Raw genomic sequence first — 23,427 nt, 5'->3', positions numbered from 1 at the left:
GACTGTTTTTCTTCCTCCTCCTTCCTCCTGTTCTCTCATTTCTCATCTAATAAGTTGGCGCCGCAGATGGCTGCCTCGGTGTGTTGACCAAAGCAAATTCCTCGTATGTGTAAATGTACTTGGCAATAAATTCGATTCTGATTCTGATTCTGATTCTGATTCTATGTATGCTCTATGGCACAGTAAATACCTACTTTCATAGACTCCATGTACAGGTTGCATGGATTCATCATTCCATTCATAATTCATCAGTGGATGCAAGCAGGGATCTTGATTACACATTGAAACATTGGATATACGAAATATGGTTAGTTTGGTTTTTGTTAAACATCATTGAGGGTTTAGTTCTAATTTAGATTATAATTTGTACACAGAAATCTAAAATAAGGTTATATAGATCATGAAATGACAACAAAGTTTTCAGAGAAGCAACCGTACCATAGTTAAACTATGGAAAATATGGTAAGAAAACTAAAAGAGATGGAAAGAAAACAGATTTTTAAAATATCAAATTCTCAAAAACAAAGAGACAGGTCATCACCTACTTTGTCCACAAGATGGCAATATTTTACTATTTAAGTTCTGCTCTAATGATTGCAGTTCTCCCAGTAGAAGATTGTAGACATTGCATTTTTTTATATTAATCTCTGCTCCTTCAATAGTATTTTCCCTTGATTATGTTTTTCAACATTATATACCTGAGCTAAAATGCCACCAAACAATGTTATTATGGCTGGGATGCCAGAGTACACTCAATGATATTTGTATCCACAACACAGATACAACAAAATCCCATATATTTGAAAATATATTCAGGCGGTGTAGTTGTACATATCAATCTTAGTACAAACAACAACAACCAAATATATATCTACTATAAGCATTTCAGGTTGTGCTTGCATGTATATAAAATCATAATCAAAATATTGCTCATACAGCAATTTATGCTGTTTATCCTATTGATAGAGAATGAACACAAATCTATATTTTTAATACCACAACATTCTTCATGACAGTACTACTATACAAAAAGGACATAACAGTGGTAATGTGAATATACTTTAAGAAATTTAATTGTTTCTTGCCATGTGTTTCTTTAAAAGGATTTCTACAATTTATTAGATAATTTCTATAAAAACACAAGCATGTCACATGATAATTTGTTCTCAGTTACTTTTACCTGGTTAAATAACGGTTAAATAAACACATTTATAAAATATTAAGACTGAAAGTTTTAAGTACAACTTCTCTCCAAGTTTCATATTCATATAACAAAGGCGCATATATGTCCGACATCCATTGACAGCATATTTGATTGGTTTCTGAGAAGGTTTGAAGACCACATTGTTTTGGGAGCTTCTGATTGGCTGGAGGCTGCTGCTCTGTTCGGGCATTGGGCCCCCACCTCTTTGGCTCACAGTGGCACGTTGGTCTCAGGTCTGCTTCTCCTTGTCCAGGGCTTTCTCCATCTCGGTGTAGTAGTCTAGGGCCTTGCGCACGGGGTCGATGATGTGTTGCTAGGAGACGAGGACACTGCATGAATAACCCTTAAAAGGCACGGTGTTTTGGAGTGCTGTGCTAGGCTTGTTGTCATGGGCAATACAATCCTCCAGAAATCAGCTAAGTGCCCCTCATTAGACCAGCCTCTTGTTTTGTTTATTTTCCTTTCAGTAGTTATTCGTAAATTAGACTAATGTGAATCTTCGTATAGTGCTAGGAGCACATCTTAACTAAAATGTCTAGGAATATTGTGTTCACTGGTTACCAAGATTTTATAGTAAACTTGTATAAATGACACGAGACATGAAAGGAATATGTGGTAGAATATGAAATTGTGCACAACAGATATAAGCAACGTAAAGAAGTAAACATTCATCAATTTCAACCCTTTAAGAGTCTTTAAGCCGCCTCTTTTATTAACATCCAGACTATAACTGTGGATACAGCCTTCGCTGATCCCATATTGTAGCAGAAACTGAAGAAAATGCTCCCCTGTCTGAATAACTCCTGCCCGTACCTTTTCAAATCCAAAGTGCTGTATAAAGTAAGTAGCTAGTAGCAAAGTAAGAGCTATACGGTTAGCTGCCGTGTTGCTTTAGCGTGTCTGTAGGGCAATCTGAGGGAGTGGGGAACATTCAGCTGCCCTGTTGCTCTATTAGGGCCTCCGCGGGGCAGTCTGAGGGGACGAGGGATTCCGTACCTCCAGACAGGGGAACAGGTTGGCCAGCTCGATGAAGAGGGGGAAGAGGACGAAGCGAATGAAGCCGGTCTGGGAAGAGGGCTTGGTCACCTTGTCCCGGTCCATGAACGGGGTCACGGGCAGGCCTTCCAGCTTCTCCATGTCGCTCTGAAATGATTTCAGCTGTTGTGGGCTTTTAAACGTATCATTCACATTTACAGCTGGATATTAACTGAAGTGGTTTGGAGTTCAATACTTAGGGGTTTACTATTTAAGGGTTTAATACCTAAAGGGTAAATACTTGATGGTTTAGTACTTTTCTGGGGGTACATTACCAGCACATCACTGGGGATGTGAACCAATAGACCCTCAGTTGCAAACCCACATTGCTGCCACTTACAGTTCGTCTGACATGTTTAGGGATAAACTGTCATACTTCTCTGCATCAGTTCAATTAGCTTTATTGGCATGACAAAACACTACATTTTACATTTACACTACATCACTATAATTATATCACTCTGAAATTCACAATGCACCAGGTAGTGCACAGTAATTCATCCTTCTAATGTCACTCATTGGCCAAAACGCCTAGTTTTCAAGGCCTAAACTGGCAAACAGCTGCCCTCCGGAGGACCAGAGTTTGATACAGCGCCATAGAATCTGCTTTTGCTGGCCAGGATCAGTCACCTGATTGAAGAACTCCTGCAGCAGACAGTCCAGCCAGGGTTCCGCCACATCCATGGGCCGAGCCTCATTGGAGATGTCACTCACTTTGATCATGATCATCATCAGCTGCAGGGATCGATAGGAAAATCACTGCTTCACTTCTAATCTAATCAGAAGCCCCGGTGGCTCTCTGCTTAGCTCAGATAATCACCTGCTATACCTCCCGCTCTAACATCAAACCACCAGGGAGCTCCTCTTATCCTTGGATTAGATATATATTAATGTTAAAGATACCTGGTAAAGACATATGCTAATATTAAAAATACACGTTGAAGATATTTGCTCATTTTGAAGATATACATATGTAAACATATATGTTAATTACAGACATGTAAGGTTTTATGCTAATATTAAAGATGTAACTTCAATCCACGACATTGGAATTTTGAGCATATTGTTACCGTTAAGTTAGATTGAAACGAGTGACCGAAACACCTATACTGGAGCTAGCCGCACTAGCGATAGTGAGCAACATCAATCAACAAGCTAAGCGAGATTCAAAAATGCAGCCCGGCTTTGGCCGCTTGGTCCGACCCCGTGCGTGCGAGAGCCCGCGGTGTTTGTGCCCACGCTGCGGCCAGAAGACACTTGACCTTTGCTGTCAGTTCCACCCGCACTCCGCCTTTCTCCCGCTCGTACGCGGTAAGAATGCGAGCCCTCACCGTTTGACGCAAATTCAGCAAAGACTCTTCAAAGCAAGCAAGAGATGACAGCCTCTCCGGTCTTATGACCTCTTCACGGGCCACTGACTGTGCTAAACACCTGTTCCCTGGAGCCCCGCCCTCTCCGTCTCGAATCCACTCACCACGTCTTTGTGGTCCTTGTTGCTGAAATCGAACGAGGGCAAAATGGATTTGAACTTGTTCAGGATCTCGTTGTGCCTCGTCATGTCTGTGGCAAGGATGCACCTGAAACAACAAATTATTAATTAGAGGAAGGCCCTGATTCGTGTACAGCCAGCAACATGTTTCCATATTTCCTTATTTTTTCCGAATAATTAAAGCTTGCTGTTTCTGACACAAACACAACATTCCATGTTAATTTCAGGGAGCAGTGAATTAATTATTTATGCATGTAATGACAAGGAGTTAGACTTAACTCTCATGATAATAATAAAAAAACAGTGACATACAGTATATTCCTAAATCGTGTGGTACAAATTAGCATTTCCTTTGCATTCTGGAATATAATAGCATTTTATCCATGCACATCTGTTTTTGAGAGGCTGCTGTAAAGAATCGGGTGGAAGAAGATTGACTGAAAATACAGACAGACCTACGTTAAGAAAAATACAGACAGGCCTACGTTAAGAGGAGAATAATTGAGTCTTTGCTCAAAAGAGAATAAGGAAAAGGTGCCTTACTTTATCATGCCCTCTCTTATCCTTTTATACTGTTCAGTTGTCAGGTTTCTAAAAATGTTGCTTTCTTTCTACAAAAAGGGAAAACAACAACAACAACACAATTACTGTGTAAACACTCAGCTACAGGAATATATTTTCAGGAACAGAGCTTTAAATACTTTAGCACGAACAAACGTTTGCAAATTCAAAGGATGCAACTTGCAGACAGCTTTATTTCTGATCAAGACCACTGTTTGTCCGTGTCTATCATTGGACATGTTGACTCTACAAACCCGAATGCCAGCAACATTTCGGCGATATCCTCCAGGAGCTGTAGTTTCCACAGAATATATAATGCTGCCTTGATATGCTGTATGATTGAGACTGTATTGTTTAAGGGTCCCGTGTATATAGGATTGCTACATTGCAATGCTACAGCGTTATAAGAACTCTGTGTGTAAGCTAAGCAGGGTTAATGAAGTCCTCTACCTTTTCTAGGATCTCAAAGGCCACGGCACAGTGGTGGTTCTCCAGGGGAGAAATGTCATTGTACCGCAAGGCCAGCTCTGTACGTGCATTAATCTGAAACACAAGAGCAAACGTGATGTCATCGCTGACATCATCACCATGATGCTGGCAGGGGGAGAGACTCAGTTCCATATAGCATGTTTTACCTCTTGGCACTGATCTAGGATCAGAAAGCCCAACTCCATTCCATAACCCTGACTATGATGAGAAGCTACATCTGACCTAGAAATCAGCACTTGGCTGAATAAGCCATTACATGTGTGAAATGTCATTATTAAACAAATTGCAGAAGATAGATGCTCCTGGTGCATTTAAACTCTACAGGGTGGGTGTGGTCTGATTTGATTGACATTTCCCAGCTTACCTGGTAGGCATTGTTGTAGCCGGTATGGTCCAGGTCATGACAGACTGCCGAGGTCAACATGATCAAGAGGTCAATGCTTTCCATCTTAGTCCTCAGGTCTGTGAGCCAGATGAGTCCATACATCTATCAGATGGGAGAGGGTGTTGGTTAACATACACACACAAACAAGCCTGCATGCGTGCACACACACAAGCACACACACCTACGCACATTTTCTGTAATCCCAATCAAATTCTGTAATGAGTCACAAAGTTGTAAAAAAATTGCATTTGTCTCTAAATTATATCAGTCTATTCATAAAGAGCAACAAGCTGTAATTTAACCTGTGTCACCATGGTGCAGACCAGATGACTGATCTGGAGTATGAGTGATGATTAATATGTGTTAATTAATAATTCAGCTGAAGCTCCAAATTGGTTCCAGATTTGATTTGAGTGGCGGTTACTGGAGAAAAGAGCTTCCTTGCCAAATCAGATTCTGCTGTGATATTGATGTCACTATGATGTGAAAATTATATTAACATAATTAACTTACATTTAGTGCTTTGTTGATATTGCACCTATTCTCACTGATCTGGAATTGTATTAGCCTGGTCTGGCACTGTCACTCACATGACTCAGGTGAATACACTTATGGTCTTGCGTTTTAAGTTGCTTTGGGTAAGAGTGTCTGCTATTGTGACGTAATATGATGTCGAGACTGATAGCCCGCCCCCTTCCTCACCATCTGGGTGACGCAGAAGCAGTGCTTGAAGTTGTGGAAGGGGATGTTGTTGTAGCGGCGGTAGACCTCATACAGGAACTGCTGGAGGACCTCCACTTCGATGTTGAAGGTGGATATGAAGTCCAGGTCCGTGTACATCACCTGGAGCAGCACCATGATCTCGGTGTCCTCCCACTGCCTGCCGACACACCGGAATGTCCTCACAATGCAGCCACCGTGGCAGGTTGTGTGTGGCATTGCTATGATGTTATAAGGACACTGTAAGGACACCATGAATCATCTGGGAAGTGGCTACTGTACGCGGACCAAAACATCACCGCTCCCATTTACAACAACACAGTGTATGGACAACATGATAGAATCAATCCTATGAAACACACCAGTGTAATGCTCTCCCTCCCTCTCAGCGGAATCGCTCCTATGAAAGGCATCAGTGTAATGCTTTCTCTCTCTCTCCCTCTCTCTCTCTGTGCAATTGTTCCTATGAAAAACATCAGTATAACGCTCTCTCTCTCCAGCAATGGAATCATTCCTAATGAAGATGTAAACATAATACTCTCTCTCTCAATGGAATCATTCCCATGAAAGACATCAGCATAATGCTCTCTCTCTCTCTCTCTCTCTCTCTCGCTTTTCCTAAACTGACAGAATCTCCCTTCCTGAAGAAAAGGTGCTTATCAGACTGGCTCTAAATCACAGCACAGTTAAAGACAGGCGGCTTCGCTGCCACCATGTGTCTTTATTACCTCTCAGGCCAGTGTCCTCGTTAACAATGGAGATCACGCGTGCACATGCTAACACATGCCTGACACAGGCTAGCAAGCGTGACACATGCGTGACACACGCTGACCCACACTGACACACACTGACACGCGAATGACCCGTGCCAATAACCGCGTGACACTTTCTGACATATCCTAACACACGTGACTCATACTGACACACGTGTGACCCACGCTGACGTACACGGAACGCACGCTGGCACACGCGTGACCCACGCTGACGTACACGGAACGCACGCTGGCACACGCGTGACGCACACTGACAAAGGCTGACAGCCCAGATTAATCGATGGATAAGGAGATGCGCTGTATGCGGTGTCAGGTCTGCCGTTGTTTCCTTGTACTTGGAGCCCTTGCGTGATAGCCCCGGAGACCCCAGCCCTTCGTGCATTCCCAGCCTGCAATATTTTAATGGAACACCTTCAAAGGAGCTTGTTAATGGCTGAACCACACCGTACCCACTACACCCATTCATATTGATATGAGCATCAGCATCAGATGAAAGGGATGCATCACCCTGGCTTCGTTTAAGAGGACAATACCCGCCGCGCGTGTGCGCTCTCATTGCAGGACCAGGTGTTTGTGATTTTCACATTTCGAGGCAATGATAGTCTCTCACGAGCAGAGCTCTCACACCAATATCTCTCCAAATTCAACCGGGAACAATAAAACGAGGCCTCCAATTTCCATGCCATAAAGTGAACCCTGTCCTGTTCAAGTCTGTGTGAAGAAGGGAAACAGGAATTTGGGACACCTGTAAAATCCCAGACAGGTGAGCCTGTGAAAAGTACGCTGTGGAACTATACTGTGCAGTTCTGGGAAATACGAAGCTGTGAATATTGAGACAGTCTGTAGCAGGCTGATCAGACTGAGGCGAACTCACCAGTTGTCAAAGGTGGGAGTTTTGAGATATTGTCTCACCTCCTCTGTGACTTCCAGGGAGCTGGGCAAAAAAAGAACAATCACAACCCTCCAGCAATAACAACAAATAACCCATTCTGAAAATACATCAGAGTATATCACCAGTTAAAACTGAATGGACCAGTAGCTGAACTGATCAGTTTCCGTAAAACGTGCAATCACAAACACAATATATTCACATATAAGTATATGTCTATAATGTTCTGAGGTTGTGATGTGTGTGGTAACTTATTAGAGCAGCATTACAATAATAATTATAATGTTCTATAGGTACAATATTTCTATAAAATGTCATTATAGAGCCTGTTTATTTTTGTTTTTGTTTTTTTGTTTTGGGAAGACAGAAATCAATAACATTTTCTTGAAACTTCACCTGCTGGAGTTTTGGGGGTTCAGGCTTGGTCTAGCCAAATTTTTCCCGCTCCCTGTGTCTATAAGGCATCTTTGTGACAGCGTCTCTTGAAAACCGCTACTCAAGTAAAACTTAATTGAATGCAAGGTACTGCCAAAGAAACATACACTCTACAGGTCTGAGCAGAGCTTAACAGGCATGGTGCAAACCCAGTGCAAACCTGCCTCATCTGGAGAAACTTCTCCCGCACATGCTCACACTCCTCGCGGGTCTTACGCAGCGCCCTCTTATGGTAGAAAGGAGACGGTTTGCATTTACCCTCTGACAGCTCTTTGAAGAGGCCCAGCCAACTCAGGTGTTCAACAGACTGAGGGGAAACGGACAGAGGGTTTATATTGCCTGTGGGTAACTGGGATAATCTGCAAGGGAGACATTGGGGCAGCAGTGTGCAGCCACATGCATATGGCGCAATATCTCTATTACACCACTGGGGATTTGTGTTTATTTAAAGCCATGATAGTACCCAGTGCCTACCAAATACTCATACAACACAGCAGCAACATTGCTTGCAGATCCCCCATCCAACCATGTACATTGTTCAGCTGTGCACTTGTTCTAAAGGAAAGGCTATAGGAAAAAGCTACTGAGTGGCACCGCTGATATGTAAAAGTATTCAGGTGAAATAAAGACTAACTGTTTAAATGAACTGTATCACCTATGATACGAAGGCAAGGTAGGTTACCATGGTACCTCCAGTTTCTCACGGAACAACTCCACCTGAGTTTTCATCTCATAAACAACAGAGGGTGTCTCCACAGACTCAATCAAGATCTTCTTCTCCAGGCTCTGTAACCTGTGTTTGGGCAACAGAAGGTACTCTGCTAAAGGTCTATGGTGATGGTTTTGGTAAGGGACTATGAAATGGTCAATGGTAGAGGGCTATGGTAATGGTCTGTGGCAGCGGTCTTGGTAATGGTCTATGGTAAAGGTCTATGCAATGGTCTTGGTAATGGTCTATGGTAAAGGTCTATGCAATGGTCTTGGTAATGGTCTATGGTAAAGGTCCATGCAATGGTCTTGGTTATGGTCTATGGTAAAGGTCTTTGGCAATTCAATTTTATTTGTATAGCGCTATTTTACAGAGAACTGTCACAAAGACACTTTACAGAGTAGCAAGGCAAGGTCTTGGTATGGGTCTATGGCAGGAGGTTGGCAATGAGGGCTGTGTTTGTTTCTGGTTTTTATGTCAGCTTCTGGCCTTAATTACTTGATTAGCCTGAACATTAATTCCATCTGGCATTTTAACTATAGTGCATGAATGAGAGCCAAAGACAGTTCTTGTGCACCTATAGGACATGTTTTACTGTGATCTAATCCACAAGTGAACCATTGTTGGCGTGTACAGACAATGAGCTAATTTAGCCAGGGTAAATGGTGGAAACAAAAACCTGCATGCACACCGGCACTCCAGGACTGGAATTTCCCACCCCTAGTCCATGGTAACGGTCTATGGTAATGGCCTATGGTTTTGGTCAGTGGTAAAGGTCTATGGTAAGGGTTTATGGTAATGGTCTATGGTAAAAGTCTATGGTAATGGTCAGTGGCAAAGGTCTATGGTAATGGTCTTGAAAATGCTGACTTTATGACATTTGTAATGAGGCATCAAATGTGGACATGTCAACTACACCAATAGCAATGACAGAATGTTTCATGTAAAGAATATGAAGCAGATCATCTGTTGAGCCTAAAGCAGGATGAACAGTTGTGGCTCCGGGGAGCCACAGGGTACACTGGAAATACATTTTCAGCCAATCAGTTTACAGGAGGAAGCATGTAGAGCTTAAACCTATGTACACCTGTAGGTAAGGACAGTCTTACCTTTTCTCCATGGAGGAAAGATCAAATCCTAAAGCAACTGCAAGTTCTCCACCTGCAATAGAGCAAATAATGAAAAATACTGATTTATATTTTTGAGAATTGTCCTTGAAGATTATTATTCTTATTGGCAAATATACTTTCTTCACTAAAGCAGCTGTGATTTGTGGACTATCTGCTGTGATATATAGTATTTTTTAAATAACAATGCAGTCGAGGCCATGCTGCAGTATAATGTAAAAGGTTATGTTTTTGTTATTCCAAGGTATTTAATTAAGTTTGGAATATACTTATACACCACCCTAAATCACCAGTTAATGAAATCTCAATACATAGTTCAGTAGTGAGTGTAACTACAATGTCTGTGGGACCGGACGACACGTCTTGCACAGCAGGTCATACCCAAAGGCTTTCTGTTACAGTCCGTAGCCACCACCTCTAGCTTGTAGCAGGCATGGGGGCTGTTGGGCTCCAGCTGGGGGGAGATGTTGATGATGCTCCCCTTGGTATTGTACAGCTTCAGAATGTCATGGGGGCCTGCTTCAGCTGCTGCCCGGAACAGATCTGTCAATCAGAAAGATGACACTCCCATGTCCTGCATATCTTTTGGCATGGCTGCTATCCAAGGCACATTAAAACCAACAATCACATAATGCGCGTTACATATTTGCATTAGTATCTGTTGGTAGCAATGCCTTTGTAAATCAATGCTGGGCTCTGTGTTCAGTGAAATACCATGTACTAATACTGCTCTAATACCTTAGCACCTCTGAACCTATATGGCTGTTGTCCTCCTGTTCTGATTTTATATACCCTAAGTTTTATATCCAAACCTTAAAGTATTACAATGATAAAAATTTGTGAACTGCTCCTTTAAATGTATAAATAGTTGTATAGAGACATTAATAAACCTCTGCAGAACTGGCCTATCAGCATTAATAGCATTAATCCTAAAAATAAAAAAACTGGAATGTGTGTTCAACAGGAACCTATTGTTCATAATATATGCACACCCCCCATTTTAACAAACGTCTACTACTTTTCCAAAAACACGTTTTTCTTACAAGGACACGGCAGGAATCAATAACGTGAATCAGTCAGAGCACATGGAGGCAGAGTTTATTTTCAGATCCAGGCACTGTATTTGGATCGATATCAGGCCTTTATATGCTGGCAGTCTGCAGTGTGGAAAGCTGCAGATGGGCAGTGCCACTTCACTGCTCTCCTCACATTCATTGTTAAACCCCCCCAGCAGCCTTCGATGTGTACAGCACAGGTGTCCTCTGAAAAGGGTTGACATCCGCTGTTTGGAAGTGGATATTTTGAAAACAGCACTCTAATACAACCCTATTAGGCTGGTTGTCCAGAGCTAATTTTCCCACCACAATGGGGGAAGCGGGATTCTGCAGTCTTTGAAGAGGCTTGTGCATCAGTTAAGAAGAAATAACTTACTTCCTGTTCCAGGGAGACGCAGCCCTGGTTGTGCACATGGAAGTGCCAAATTTGAAGGGATTGGAGTTGAAATAAACCAGACAAGCATATCAGAAAGCTGTAGTATCAATTTGTATTTATGATGTCGGAGTGTAAAACATTATATGTAGTTCGGCCTTAACATCTTTGGGTTTTGTAGGCATATTTAGTGGGCATGAATGCATTTAGTGAGAGTGAAAGCATTCAGTGTATGTATATGCATTCAGTGCACATTATGGTATCATGGTATCATAAATCAAAACCCCAAGGAATTTGATATATAAAGTATACAAGTAGACCCTGGCAGAGCTGTCTTCCCATTGGTTATCTTAATAATGCCTGACTTCGCAATTTGATTGTAAATGGTCTGGTCTCCTCTGAGCTCACAATAGAGAAGTGAAGCACCAGGTACTGAGGATGCCATATGTCGCCTGAGAGGCAATGCACTTCAGTTTAAAAAGTGAGCTGTCACTTCCATCTGTCTCAAACCAGGGTAACCCCTGAATCATAAGCTGAAGATACTGCTTTATTATTATCACAACATGGCAACCCATATCATGTATGCAGTTCGCAGAAAATAGGTGCGAAGTGAAATTATTAAACAAATTCCTATGATATACCATAAAATATATGTGAATGAAAGAAATTAAATGACAGGCAATTTAATGTAATTGTGAATAATTTTTTGCTCTTTTAACAAGGTTTAAGTTATGGCTCTACATTGCGGCTGTGCTGGATCCAGGTTAAGCCGGAAATCAAACTTTTTATGGCCCAGCAAAAATCTGCCAGGTTGCCATAGTTTGATTTGGTTTGCTCTTTGGAAAACAACATGAGTCCAGCAGTTGGGCTATCCAATCACTGACCAATTTAGGCTGCTGGCTGATAGTCCTTTCATTAGACCATATTATGTTTGGTCAATAGAAATATTTAGCATAGGGTCACTTTAGTAGCCACAGATGCAAAGGCATCTGTTAGTGCCTGGAAATGTCAAAATGGCAAAATTAACTACAGACTGGTGAAATGATATTGAATATATTGAGACTGTCGCATTAGAAGACCAACATTGACCCTGATACAATAGCAGTAGTTGGTTGACCACAGCACAACTAACAATGTGCCAGAACAGCATATAAACCAAAATGCAACACTAGGCCAGTCAGGTCACATTTACAGTCTTTCATAAAAATTTGATTTTAAGGCAAGGTGTGTGATGCAGTCTATAGGACAACCGACTCTGTCATATGTGCATATGTGATTCCCCTGAGGTTTGATCCCATGGCACAACCTCAGCTGGGGTCCCTTCTCCGTTACCCTACCTATATATATAAACACTGCACCATGATTTTTTTTCTGTTTTACCTGAATATATTCGCAATGAAATAAATAATAACCATACATAAATAACTTTAACATACCTACCTTTGACATCCTGAGCTGGGCAGTCCACAGGAAACTCTGCCTGTTCCGGTCTCCCGTTCACCGTGAAATAAATGATTTTTGTGGCCATTTTGACTAAAGCAGTAGTGAGCCTTCGCTTTCCCCGTCCGACTGATAAAACGACTTCAAAGGACCAAAACATCCTTTAAATGACAACTTCCCCGCCCCTCTCCCTCTCTCCCCTTCTCTCCCCGCCCAACCAGATATGCGCCCCATGTTGCTAATTAATTTGCAAGTTCTCACCAGTCTTCAGTAGAGAATGTTGATTAATTTCATATGGTCTAAGCAAATTGGTATTGGTGACATTACTAGTAGCCTAATAGCTAGGTTGTAATTTTTTTAAATAGCTAGGTTATAATTAAATTAACATAAATTCATGAATACAGTCCGTAGCAGATGTACCGGTACCGTTTTCTTAATTTCTACTTTCATAAGAGTTCTTATGAATACTTAGAAACGGGCAGGAAGCAGGATACAAAATCAGAACGTACAATAGATACAGTAGCCTTACTTTGCAAACCGCTATTTGTTCGGGCAGGACGTGTTACCCTCCTGCGCGGTAGGTGGGGCTATATCAGAGAGAACACTTTAAAATAGGAACGATACCAACGTTGGTTTTGTGTCGTTGGTGAGAATCGTGAGAAGTGCAATCAGCAACGTGGTGTGCACAGGGACGTGGTGGTGTGATAGTTTGATATTTGAAGATTTTTACGATCAAAAATTTTGCCATGACTGAAGGTAAATCGCCTTCTGCCAAACCGGCCAAAAGTCTGCTGGCGTTAAACCCGAAAGAGGAGACAGAATTTAAGAAGAAAGTGCAGGAAGTGAAAACGCGTCCCAAAAAAGTGAGTACCGTGCGAGCCATGCGACAGCTGCTCACTGGCTAACGTTAGCCTTAGCTGTTGAGGTTACTTTGCTGCCTAAGTTGTTCTCAACTTTTCGGATCTCTTAGACTTGTTATTGACTTAGACCATTTTCCAGAGCTATTAGGAACATTTAAAGAAACCGATAGAAAATTATTGGTGTAACAAGGTATCTGAAGTTTTACATTCGGTGATGGTACTGGCCTACTGGCTGGTCACTGCAGGATTAACTATGAAGTTCATCCCGGTATTAATGTAACTATAGAAATTAGTTTGTCGGCTAAAACTGTTTTTTCCAAAGAAGTCTGTTCGTTCGCTAATGCAAGGATTGCTTAACGTTAACGTGATTGTGCGTGTGATTACCATAATCAAGATTCTAGATTATTTCAAAGTAATGTGAATAATCAAAGACTGCAACAATTTTTCTGTTGTTTAGGGAGAATCGTTAAACCCAGGAGTGATTTACGTGGGCCATCTTCCAAATGGGCTGTTTGAGCCCCAACTCCGACACTATTTCGGACAGTTTGGGACGGTGCAGAGGTTACGGCTGTCCAGGAGCAAGAAGGTGAATGGCAATGTGTCCAGTATTAAGAGCGTTAATAACAAAATATTACATAGTCCCTGCTACAGATTTCATATGCAGTTCATTCTGTTTAACTTTAGTTGATTCTGATTATTTTCTGTGGAGATTTTCCCCCCAGCATTTAAAAATGTTTTGGTGAGAGTAAATTAGACCTTGGTGTGTTGATAAGAATCATTATCGAATGTACTACGCAGTAGGTTCATAGCCACATTTGGTGGAAACTGGAAATCTTACACTGGCTTCAGGTATACTACACTGACATTTATTTGTGGCAGTGATGTTGAATATTGAAAGCTGCAACTAAAAGAATACAACTGGAGATTGAGATGGAAATGTTACAGTGCTCTTAGTTTTACATAGAAATGGTAGGTGGCACAGTCTGAAAATTACCCCAGATGTCCTAGTTGTTTGGGGTAAGATAACTGTGCCTACAGAAAAATGGTACATTAAGCTTATTGCTTGCTTGCTTTAGCAGTGCAATGAAACCCATGTGCCCACAGATGAATTTTCTGCTTTAAGAATTAATCTTTGTAAAATAATTTTGGTAAATTAAGTTACTACCCGTTTCCTTTCAGACCGGTGGGAGCAAGGGTTATGCCTTTGTGGAGTTTGAATGTGATGAAGTGGCCAAAATTGTCGCAGAAACCATGAATAATTATCTCATGGGGGAAAGACTTATAAAGTGTGAGTATGAGATTAACAGAATAAACATTTATCAAGCTGTCATGCGTGTAGTCTGAATCGTTCAAGCGAGGCTGTTCTCTTCTCGTCCAAATAGGTAGTCTGGTGCCGCCTGAGAGGGTCCACAGCCGGCTGTTTGTCGGATCTCAGAAGTTCTTTAAGAAGCCTTCGTTCCCTGCAGTCAAGCGCTACAACAAGAAGCGTACGCCCGAAGAAACCAAACGCATGACCGGCAAACTGCTCCAGAAAGAATCCAAGCTGCGCAAGAAGCTAGCAGAGAAGGGAATCGACTATGACTTCCCGGGATTCGTAAGTTTGATATTCAGACTCATCGAGGCGAAGCACTTAATAAAAAAATATATATATATGCATTAATTGTTGAATGGAAAGGTATGACTTGAATGTGGTATGAATGTTGTAATGTGTATAACACTTTAAATGGCTGTTTTTTTTTATGTCCGAAGGCTTCTCAGGTGTCCAAAAATAAGATGTCTGCAGACGACACAAACGCATCTATTTGCAGTCAAGTAAGTAAAATGCACATTAGGTGTATTCATATAGTACATGACACCATTTTGTCAGAACTGAGATTCCAGTCATTTTAAAATAAAGGCAATCCAATCTTAATTTTAATGACACTTAGAAGTTCTTTCATGGAAATACTTTAAATAAATAGTTTTGATATAGTATACTGATAATTTTTATATTTCCATGTGCTGTATTATAGGAGTAAATGTTTTGTGGCACAGCCTGAAAATCGCCTCAGACATGTCAGTTATCTGGGGTGAGATAACTGCCTAAAGAACAGGGATACATTAAGCTCATTGCCTGCTTTTATAACAGTGGAATAAGACCTGTGTGTCCACATTTACAATAAAGGCATACTATAAAGAATTTCCTAGCTTGTGTTTACAATCAAAGAAGCTTCCTCCTCCATCTTCAACCCCACCCACTCACGCTGAATAAGTTACCCCACCTAACGTAGCTAGCTGGATAGCTAAAGGTAATGTTAGTACTGTGAAGTGAGCCAACTTGAGTGACCGTGAGCAACAGTAAGAAGGCAGATTCGATTATAGCTTAATTACATTATGGTGAACGTAATAGTGGTTTTAACTTTGGAACTTTAAACGAGTAAATTTCAGACCCTCGAAAGTCCTTATTGTGACCAGCCTCGCACTGCTGGCAATCTTACTTCCAGGTCCAACAGAAACTAAGCCAACTCCGCATCACTTTTAATCCCCTTGCCAATGTTCAGGTGATACCACAGGAAAAGCAATTCCAAAGTTAACTGTAGTTCTTGAAGGAGCCCTGTCGGCTTGTCTTTTTTGCTTCGCCGTATCTGGACTTCTATCTGGCTCTGCGGCCACACCCACCCCTCCCCACACTGAAAACTGTGCCACGCCTAGAAACGCCCCATACACATTATAGAATAACAAATACCGGTAAAGGTGCACAAATTTGCCGAAAGGGCGTAAAGACAGATTGCCAGTACATCATGGAGTTGCCTTTGCATAGTTATTTGTAATATTTTCAAGGTAAAAGTCCTACATAGTATGTATTTAATGGACAGGAGTTGAATGTTCACATTTCTATGATGAAATAACACATTTTCAACTGATTTGATGTCTTTTCCTAATAGGACATTACCCCTGTGTGCACTCCATCCATCCTGGAGAAGAGGAAGTCCGTTAAAATTGATGATGACGATGAAGACGATGAGATTATAATCAAAGTCAAACCAGCACCAAAGAAGTCTAAACGAAAAAAGACAACATAAAGGGAAATGTGTTCCTCTCAGGACTGATATCCAATGGACAATGCCAATCCCCGCACTGTTAAAATACGAAAACTGCCTGAAAAGGCCATGAAAAGACATTTTACAATGGGATTGAATTGCTGAATCTCATAAAATTAAGTGTATGTGGCTGGATTGCATGTAGATTTGCAGAAGTGGCGTCTGGAGAGAAATCCTAATGTGTATAGGGTTTGCATTGTTGAGGTTTGGTTTGCATTGAGGTTTGGTTTAAGTGATGCACCCATATCTTCCTGTGGGGAGGACCTTAAATTATCCAGAGACTGAGTCATTTGAATCCTACATGTAAATCTAATTGTATAATGTGTGTAATATCAAATGACTTGTGTATTTTTAATTAAATTTGACTTGTATGGCTCACTTGTAGATGTACAACCTCAAATGTTTTGGAAACGTTATCTGCAAACTTCATTATTTAATCAGGGGAGAATGGTTAATTTGTGTCTTGAGATTTGTACAGATTCTAATCCCTTCTCATGAAGAAATGCATTTGGATGATTCATAAAAACTGGCATTGCCAAATAGGATTAGCCCATCCTTATGGAAAATCCATTGTTTGATGCCACTTTTCATTGTTCTGTTTCAGTCGTGCTCCTGCGCCGCAATCACAAGATGGCGCTATCGTTCCAGTAAAGAACTGTGAAATCGGTCCACTCAACATTTTCCTAAACCTTTGTTCCAGCCATGCCGTTCCACCCGAGCTTGTTTTGGACTATTTTAAAACGCGGAACTTAATTGTTTGCTTTCCCTTTTAACGGACGATTGCAAAATGGCCAGCAATTCAGCAACACTTTATATCGATTCAAGACGCGCGCTTACAATTGAAACAACATTATAGTACAACATTAGAGTTTCCTGTGTTTATAGGCTACAGGTTAGGAAGTAGCCAAAGCATGGTGATTCAGGGATCCCTGGCATTATATGATAATGTAGCTGTCAGTGGTTTCAGTTTACTATAGTTGGTAAATACGTGACCTGTTTCCCTATGATGTTTCGTTGGAGGTCAGAACTTCGTACTTGGTTTTATGTGTTAGAACCATAGACTGTGTAAAAATAGGTTAGAACGTTGCTGTTAAGTGAGTGAAGGGCTAATTAGTTATTTCCTCCATTCCAAGCCAGGTCATTACAACGAGTGTAATCATCATCCGGAAATTTTATCCCTGCTTACCTACTAAATGGTAACCAGGATGGTTGGTATTCTTCCTCGCAGCTTGGCTTGAAAAGTCTTACATTTATTGTATACCTGGAATGCAGCACCATTGTTTCCCCCTGTAATTACGACCTCCACTTACTAGTTCTCAGCTATAAATTACACCTCATTGTTGAACCCCTTTTGTGATTCTGGTCATCTTGAACGGAAGCGTCATGGTTAGTAAATAATTTACATGCCATTGCTGCTAACAGCAGAATTTGAGAGAGCCCGCAGCGGGTGGTGTTGCTATTAGATGCCCAGTACAGTCAAATATGCTTAGAGTCTCTGGTAGAGTCAGTCGGGTCCGTACAGTTTAGTGGCCACTGCTAAGGGGGCGTACGGTAGCACTGATCTGCGCCTGCGTTACAGGACCTCCATTCTTGCGCGGCAGCGTGTATGTGCGCCTGCTCGGCAGCACTGCGCTGCGCACGCGCAGCAGCGTCTCCATTCTCATCCTGCAGTGTACGGGGTGGAGAGGAATCTCAGCGCTGCTGTTTAGCTAATAAAAAGCGCATTTTCAATTAGCCACACTAATTGCACAGAGTTGGGCATGGTAAGTGGCTTTACAATTCACCTAGCATATATAATAATTTATTTAGCCAGCCTCGCTAAATTGTGATGTTAGTTAGTTCATGAGCATGTAGCGAGCTAACTAGTAATCCAACTAATCAATGGGATAGTGGACATTGTTGCTATTGTAATACAATATAAGCAAGTTATTTAAGAATAAAATGGTTTAATATGCGTTTCGCTTTGTATATTGTGATACGCAACTAACTGTTTGACTACTGACTGAGGATGCTGTGCATGAATGATGATGGATAATCGGATGTTTTGTGGCCAGCCTTGCGAATGTAGAGCGCATCAGAGGCAGTGAGATGCAGGGCGCTTCGACTAGCTTGCTAACGACACTGGTTCTGCTTGCGAAATGCGCTGCCCCGACTACTAATACTGTTGGGACTGCTTAGTTATGATACATGTCACAAATAATTCACAAATATTCTGTTACTATGTATATAACTATGATATATACTGTGTGATATAATTTTATTGGCGATAATGTATTTAGCCGAATAGAGATGGTGCCCTGTATTATTGAAAGAACGGAAAGCTACCAAAGCGTTTGTGTAAATATAAGGCCTGCTGCTTTTGGCTGAACGGCCATCGACAGCGGGCTGCTGATGTCCTGTCATTTCCATCGCTTGAAACGGTAGAAAATTGGTTGCTTGCTGGAAAAAAAATCTGAGTAATTAACCAGTTTGTTTATGTGTACTCTTCATTACATAAACAGAAGCTCGCTATGTAACAGCTAAACCAACTGATAGGAACGTCCGGCTCGGTGGTGGAGTTTCCTATCGCTGATAAGCTAGCGAGCTAACTTGGCTAACGTCAGTTACTGTCGGGTTAATACCATTACATGAGTAACTAAGCCATACAGAACCGTATTTCTATTTTAAAAGCTTATTAACATGCATGATTTATTTGCTGACTGGACTCCGGTTTTGCAGTCTTAACCTATTTTAGCGTAAGGATAGCGTCGGCGTTTGGCAGTATCCTCCCTATCCCACATTAAACTGGAATATATGGAGCTTGTAGCAAAAGACCTCCGGAGAATAAATGCTTTTTTACCAGATGCTCGTGTGCGACTAAGAATACCAGCTTCAATCGCCTAAAAGCGAAGACCAAGTATTCCATACTTTCGCTCTGAATTCATTCGTTTTAGAACGGGACAAAATAAAAAATCTGGTTTCGTTGGAAATTAAAATGACATGCATCAAGACTGCTATGGTTGTATTTCAAATGTCAACATATTATTTGGTTTATATTTTGGTCTGATATTTGCATTTTATCAATAATTACATACGGTCTCTGCTGTGCTGGAGAGCAGGCGTTTACATCAGAACTGACACATTTGGCCAATTAAAGAATGTTTACAACAGATGTAAGCCAACTTTAAGCCATCTTGTATTGTCAAAAACCTGTTTTGAATTAGAGATATGTTTAATTATTATTATGATTCTTGGCTGATGTACATACACTGGGTGACTGACATAACTAACATTTATGTTTATACACTACATGGCCAAAAGTATGTGAACACCTGACATCCAACGTCTCATCCGAAATCATGGATATTAATATGGAGTTGGTCCGCCCTTTGTTGCCATAATAATCTTCACTCTTCTGGGAAAGCTTTATAGTAGATGTTGGAGCATAGCTGCAGGGATTTACTTCCATTCAGCCAGAAGAGCATTAGTGAGGTCGGGCGCTGATTGGGCGATTAGGCTCGCAGTTGGCTTTCCAATTGATCTCAAGGGTGTTGGATGGGCTTGAGGTCAGGGGTCTGTGCAGGCCAGCCAAGTTCTTCAACACCGTTCTGGACAAAAGCATTTCTATTTGGACCTTGCTGTATGCCTGGGGAAATTGTCATGCTGAAACAGGAAAGGGGCTTCCCCAGACTGTTGGGGTAGCACAGAATCATCTAGACTGTGATTGTATGCTGTTGCATTAAGATTCGCCTTCGCTGGAACTGAGGGTCCTAGCCCAAACCATGAAAAACAGCCCCTGACTAAGAGGTGTCCTGATACTTTTGGTCATGTAGTATATGTTTCTTGCAAATGCTTGTTACTGAAAAAGATCAGGTTAAGGGGTTCATTGGGAGTGTGCATATATCATATCAGGTGTATAACCCTCCGTCCCCACTACCACAGTATCCCTGTGCCTGGGCTGACGGTTGGAAAAGCAGTTATCTAAATTCTCTGAGGTATCCACCTGAATGGAGTTTTAGGTATTTCCCCAAGCTGTTCAGAGAATAGCCTCCTTGTTCTTATTATTAGCATACACCACCTAGGTGATATCTAGCTGGAGCTTAAAATCAACATCAAGTTTTCTGGGGAAAATTAAACAAATAAGTCTGTTTGAAAGTGGATTCCACAGGGATGTGTTCAGTTGGAAAGCGACTCATCTCCCTTAGATATAAACATCTCCCTTAGATGGAAGCATCGTAAATGCAGGGTTCAGATTTAGCCTGTCACTTTCTCTGGTTTTTTTCCTAGGACAGCCCTAAATGCCTCGCGATTGGACTCCACTGGTCTTCATGACTTTGACTTTCACACGGCTCCCCTATTTGGAACTTGCATGCTGTCAACAAGCCAAAAGTGCACAGGGCATATCTGTAATCATTTGCATGACCGACTTAGTAAATACAGCCCACGATCCTTTGCAAACTACAGGTGAATGTCTGTTGGGATGGATGGGAAGTGGAGTGCCTTAACACTTTTTTTTTTTGTAAGAGGGGCAGCGTGTGCTTAAATGCCTTCATCTCTCTCGCAGGACTCCCAGGAAGGAAGCACTACTGAATTATGAAGCACCGCCCTTCCGGACCCTCCCTCTCCGTCTCGAGTTACCGCCGTCTCCGCCGTCATCAGCGCTGCTGCCGCTAGCTGTGTTTGGCTTCCATTTTTTTTAAAAAGGCCCCAACCACCACCAGCACCAGCTGCCACCAAGACACACATGGTGCATTGTTGCCATTCTAGAACCCGCGTCTCTGAGCTGTGGCATCTCGCTCGCCCCCAGCGAATCTAGGGTCATCCCTTTCGGGATAAAAATAAAAAGCCGTGTGTGTGCGCGCGCGTGAGCGTACGCGTGTTCTTCTGTTTAATCCGGGGGCACACACGCCCGCGGGCCGCTGCTAGCTGACGCTCCCCTGGTCTCTCGCGGGGGGAGTTTGGGCCTGAACATGGAGCCCAGCATGGAGAGCTGCCTGGCTCAGGTGTTGCAGAAGGACGTGGGCCGGCGTCTGCAGGTGGGGCAGGAGATCATCGACTTCATCGCCGACAGGCAGAAATCCCAGGACCTGGAGCAGGACCAGACCATGCTGGACCGTATGGTCGACGCAATCGCCACCACCTGGGTCAACTCCAGCAACTTCAAGGTGAGGGAGGGTGGCGCATTTCCTGAGGACGCAACCCCTGGTCTGTGTTTGCAAGTTTGGGATTTCGGTTTTTTTTGGCAGTTGGCTTGGATTTTGACCATGATGATCTCATGGTATTTTTGACCATGAGATCATATCTCGGCAAATGTGTAAATGCGACAGCTGGTCGAGTTGTCCCTGCTCTTGTGATCGTAGACCAGACCAAAACTGGGAAACTCTTTTTTCTGTCTGTGGTCATAGGCCAAAAACACACGTCTTTTTGGTAGTTTACAATAAACGTTTGTCAGTAACAAGTGACTGCTAATGTCGACTTTATTTTAAAGAAAAAAGGTACTGAAGATAAAGTGGACGCACATTGCTTGAGCCTCAGATCCTGACTGTCCTTTGGTCTGCTCATGTTCCTGTAGTTTGTAAGTTGAGACATTTGCCGTGTTCAAAATGGCAGACGTTTGCTTATTGACTCTGGTAACACTAGACTTTTCCAATGGAATACCTATTTGCTGAGTGTTCACCCAGCTGGGCTTCTCCAGGCAATGCTTTCGTTAAGGGCCTCTGGATTAGGCCCGATCAAAGTGCGGTCTTTCTCAGTGTTGGGGATGAAGAGACAACATGGACGGGCTCTTGGTTTTGTTTTGATTGGCAAGGTCACGGGCCAGTAGGCAGACGGCAGCTTGAGTTCTGGAATGCGATTGTGTCCTAATGAAGTTGAGCCCTCCCGTACCCCCTGCCTAACACCGCGATTGTACAGCACACGTAGCAGCCACAGTAACTTGGGTCAGGGCACTCTGGCTCATTGTTTGCATTCTTGAGACGGTAATCTCTTTAATCTTTTGGCACTTTTTTGTTTTTTTTCTGACGTTATGATCCAAAGCTTACTGCACAATGTCTGTCTAAACGTGGCCACACTTGCTCAGGATAGTTGAGATGGGGTTAGGTGGGGAATTATAGGTTTGTTTTTGGCTCAGGAAGTTTTTTTTGCTGGGGATAACATTGGCCCCTTTGCTCTATTGAAGTCCCTGCAATCACAGTTTGGCTCAAACTCGAAGGGGATTGCTCAGTGTTGTTAGAACGGACGGCTATTGATGTGAAGATGTTTAATTAATGTTGTTGCCCTCATTAGTGTTGGAACAGTGGGAGCAGTTTGGGGGCCCCGTACGGAGAATTGGCGAAGGAATTCTGCAGAACGGGCTCTGATTGGGTGCTTCAAGCTTTGGTGTCGGTTTCGTCAGTGGAGCGGACGACGGAGGGAGCTTATTGAGTGAAAAAGGCCATTTTAAGTTTTTCTTCAGTTTCCTGGCTGTCATTACGTCGATAGAACTCTCAGTTCACGTTGGGAAATTCTAAAGTTCACGTCCAGCAACAGACTGGAAAAGCAATCCTCAATTACCCTTGTGTAGGAGATAACGATTTTAAGCTTTGTTTTCTCCCCCTCAGTGAGTTGTGACCTCAGTGGGTGGGGCCTTCTGCTTCTACTGTGGCCAATAGGAGTGCAGAGCTGTTTTAAAAAAGAAAAAAAAAAAGAGCTGAATGGGAAATGGTTTTGAAACGGTTCCCTGATTTGAATTTGCAGACACCAAATGGCAAACTTGACCTCTAATAATGTCTGTGACATTTCCTCTTGATGGTTTGCTGTGCCGATCGTTGCCGATGGTTACCGCT

The 23,427-nt window shown here is 42.2% G+C and overlaps 3 protein-coding genes and 2 non-coding genes across 14 annotated transcripts in view; 4 read left to right on the top strand and 1 right to left on the bottom strand.

Annotated features, from left to right (window-relative positions):
• Positions 1–1,046: 1,046 nt before the first annotated feature.
• Positions 1,047–12,857, bottom strand: si:dkey-219c10.4 (high affinity cGMP-specific 3',5'-cyclic phosphodiesterase 9A). 2 transcript variants are annotated; one of them, XM_064326752.1, is made up of 12 exons: positions 12,681–12,857; positions 10,198–10,359; positions 9,799–9,850; positions 7,531–7,590; positions 5,866–6,043; positions 5,143–5,265; positions 4,740–4,832; positions 4,272–4,339; positions 3,714–3,816; positions 2,870–2,974; positions 2,201–2,347; positions 1,047–1,517 (listed from the first exon to the last, which is right to left on the bottom strand). In XM_064326752.1, exons 1-12 carry the CDS (start codon positions 12,691–12,693, stop codon positions 1,434–1,436), a joined length of 1,188 nt encoding a protein of 395 aa, XP_064182822.1. In that variant the 5' UTR covers positions 12,694–12,857; the 3' UTR covers positions 1,047–1,433. The 2 variants fall into 2 exon arrangements, with proteins under 2 accessions (XP_064182822.1, XP_064182821.1); XM_064326751.1 differs by having other exon boundaries at positions 12,685–12,857.
• A 455-nt stretch (positions 12,858–13,312) lies between these two features.
• On the top strand, positions 13,313–17,002 carry nifk (nucleolar protein interacting with the FHA domain of MKI67). The gene is made up of 6 exons (XM_064326753.1): positions 13,313–13,547; positions 14,002–14,130; positions 14,724–14,832; positions 14,927–15,138; positions 15,294–15,356; positions 16,469–17,002. The coding sequence occupies exons 1-6, from the start codon at positions 13,431–13,433 to the stop codon at positions 16,604–16,606; spliced, it is 768 nt and encodes a 255-aa protein (XP_064182823.1). The 5' UTR covers positions 13,313–13,430; the 3' UTR covers positions 16,607–17,002.
• On the top strand, positions 14,523–14,650 carry LOC135252077 (small nucleolar RNA ACA64). Its single transcript, XR_010329307.1, has one exon. It is a non-coding gene; the product is annotated as a small nucleolar RNA ACA64 (small nucleolar RNA).
• Positions 15,575–15,699, top strand: LOC135252078 (small nucleolar RNA ACA64). Its single transcript, XR_010329308.1, has one exon. It is a non-coding gene; the product is annotated as a small nucleolar RNA ACA64 (small nucleolar RNA).
• Positions 17,003–21,438: 4,436 nt separating the features above from the next.
• Positions 21,439–23,427, top strand: part of clasp1a (cytoplasmic linker associated protein 1a) — an 83,031-nt gene continuing 81,042 nt past the window's right edge. For all 9 annotated transcript variants that reach the window (XM_064326749.1, XM_064326748.1, XM_064326747.1 and 6 more), the window contains exon 1: positions 21,439–21,768. In XM_064326749.1, coding sequence (XP_064182819.1) covers positions 21,574–21,768 — 195 coding nt within the window. In that variant the 5' untranslated portion in view covers positions 21,439–21,573. The remainder of the gene's footprint in view (positions 21,769–23,427) is intronic.

Source organism: Anguilla rostrata, chromosome 3, assembly GCF_018555375.3.
Source record: "Anguilla rostrata isolate EN2019 chromosome 3, ASM1855537v3, whole genome shotgun sequence".
In the NCBI taxonomy this organism is placed as follows: domain Eukaryota; kingdom Metazoa; phylum Chordata; class Actinopteri; order Anguilliformes; family Anguillidae; genus Anguilla; species Anguilla rostrata.
This window is presented reverse-complemented; position numbering and strand designations above follow the sequence as displayed.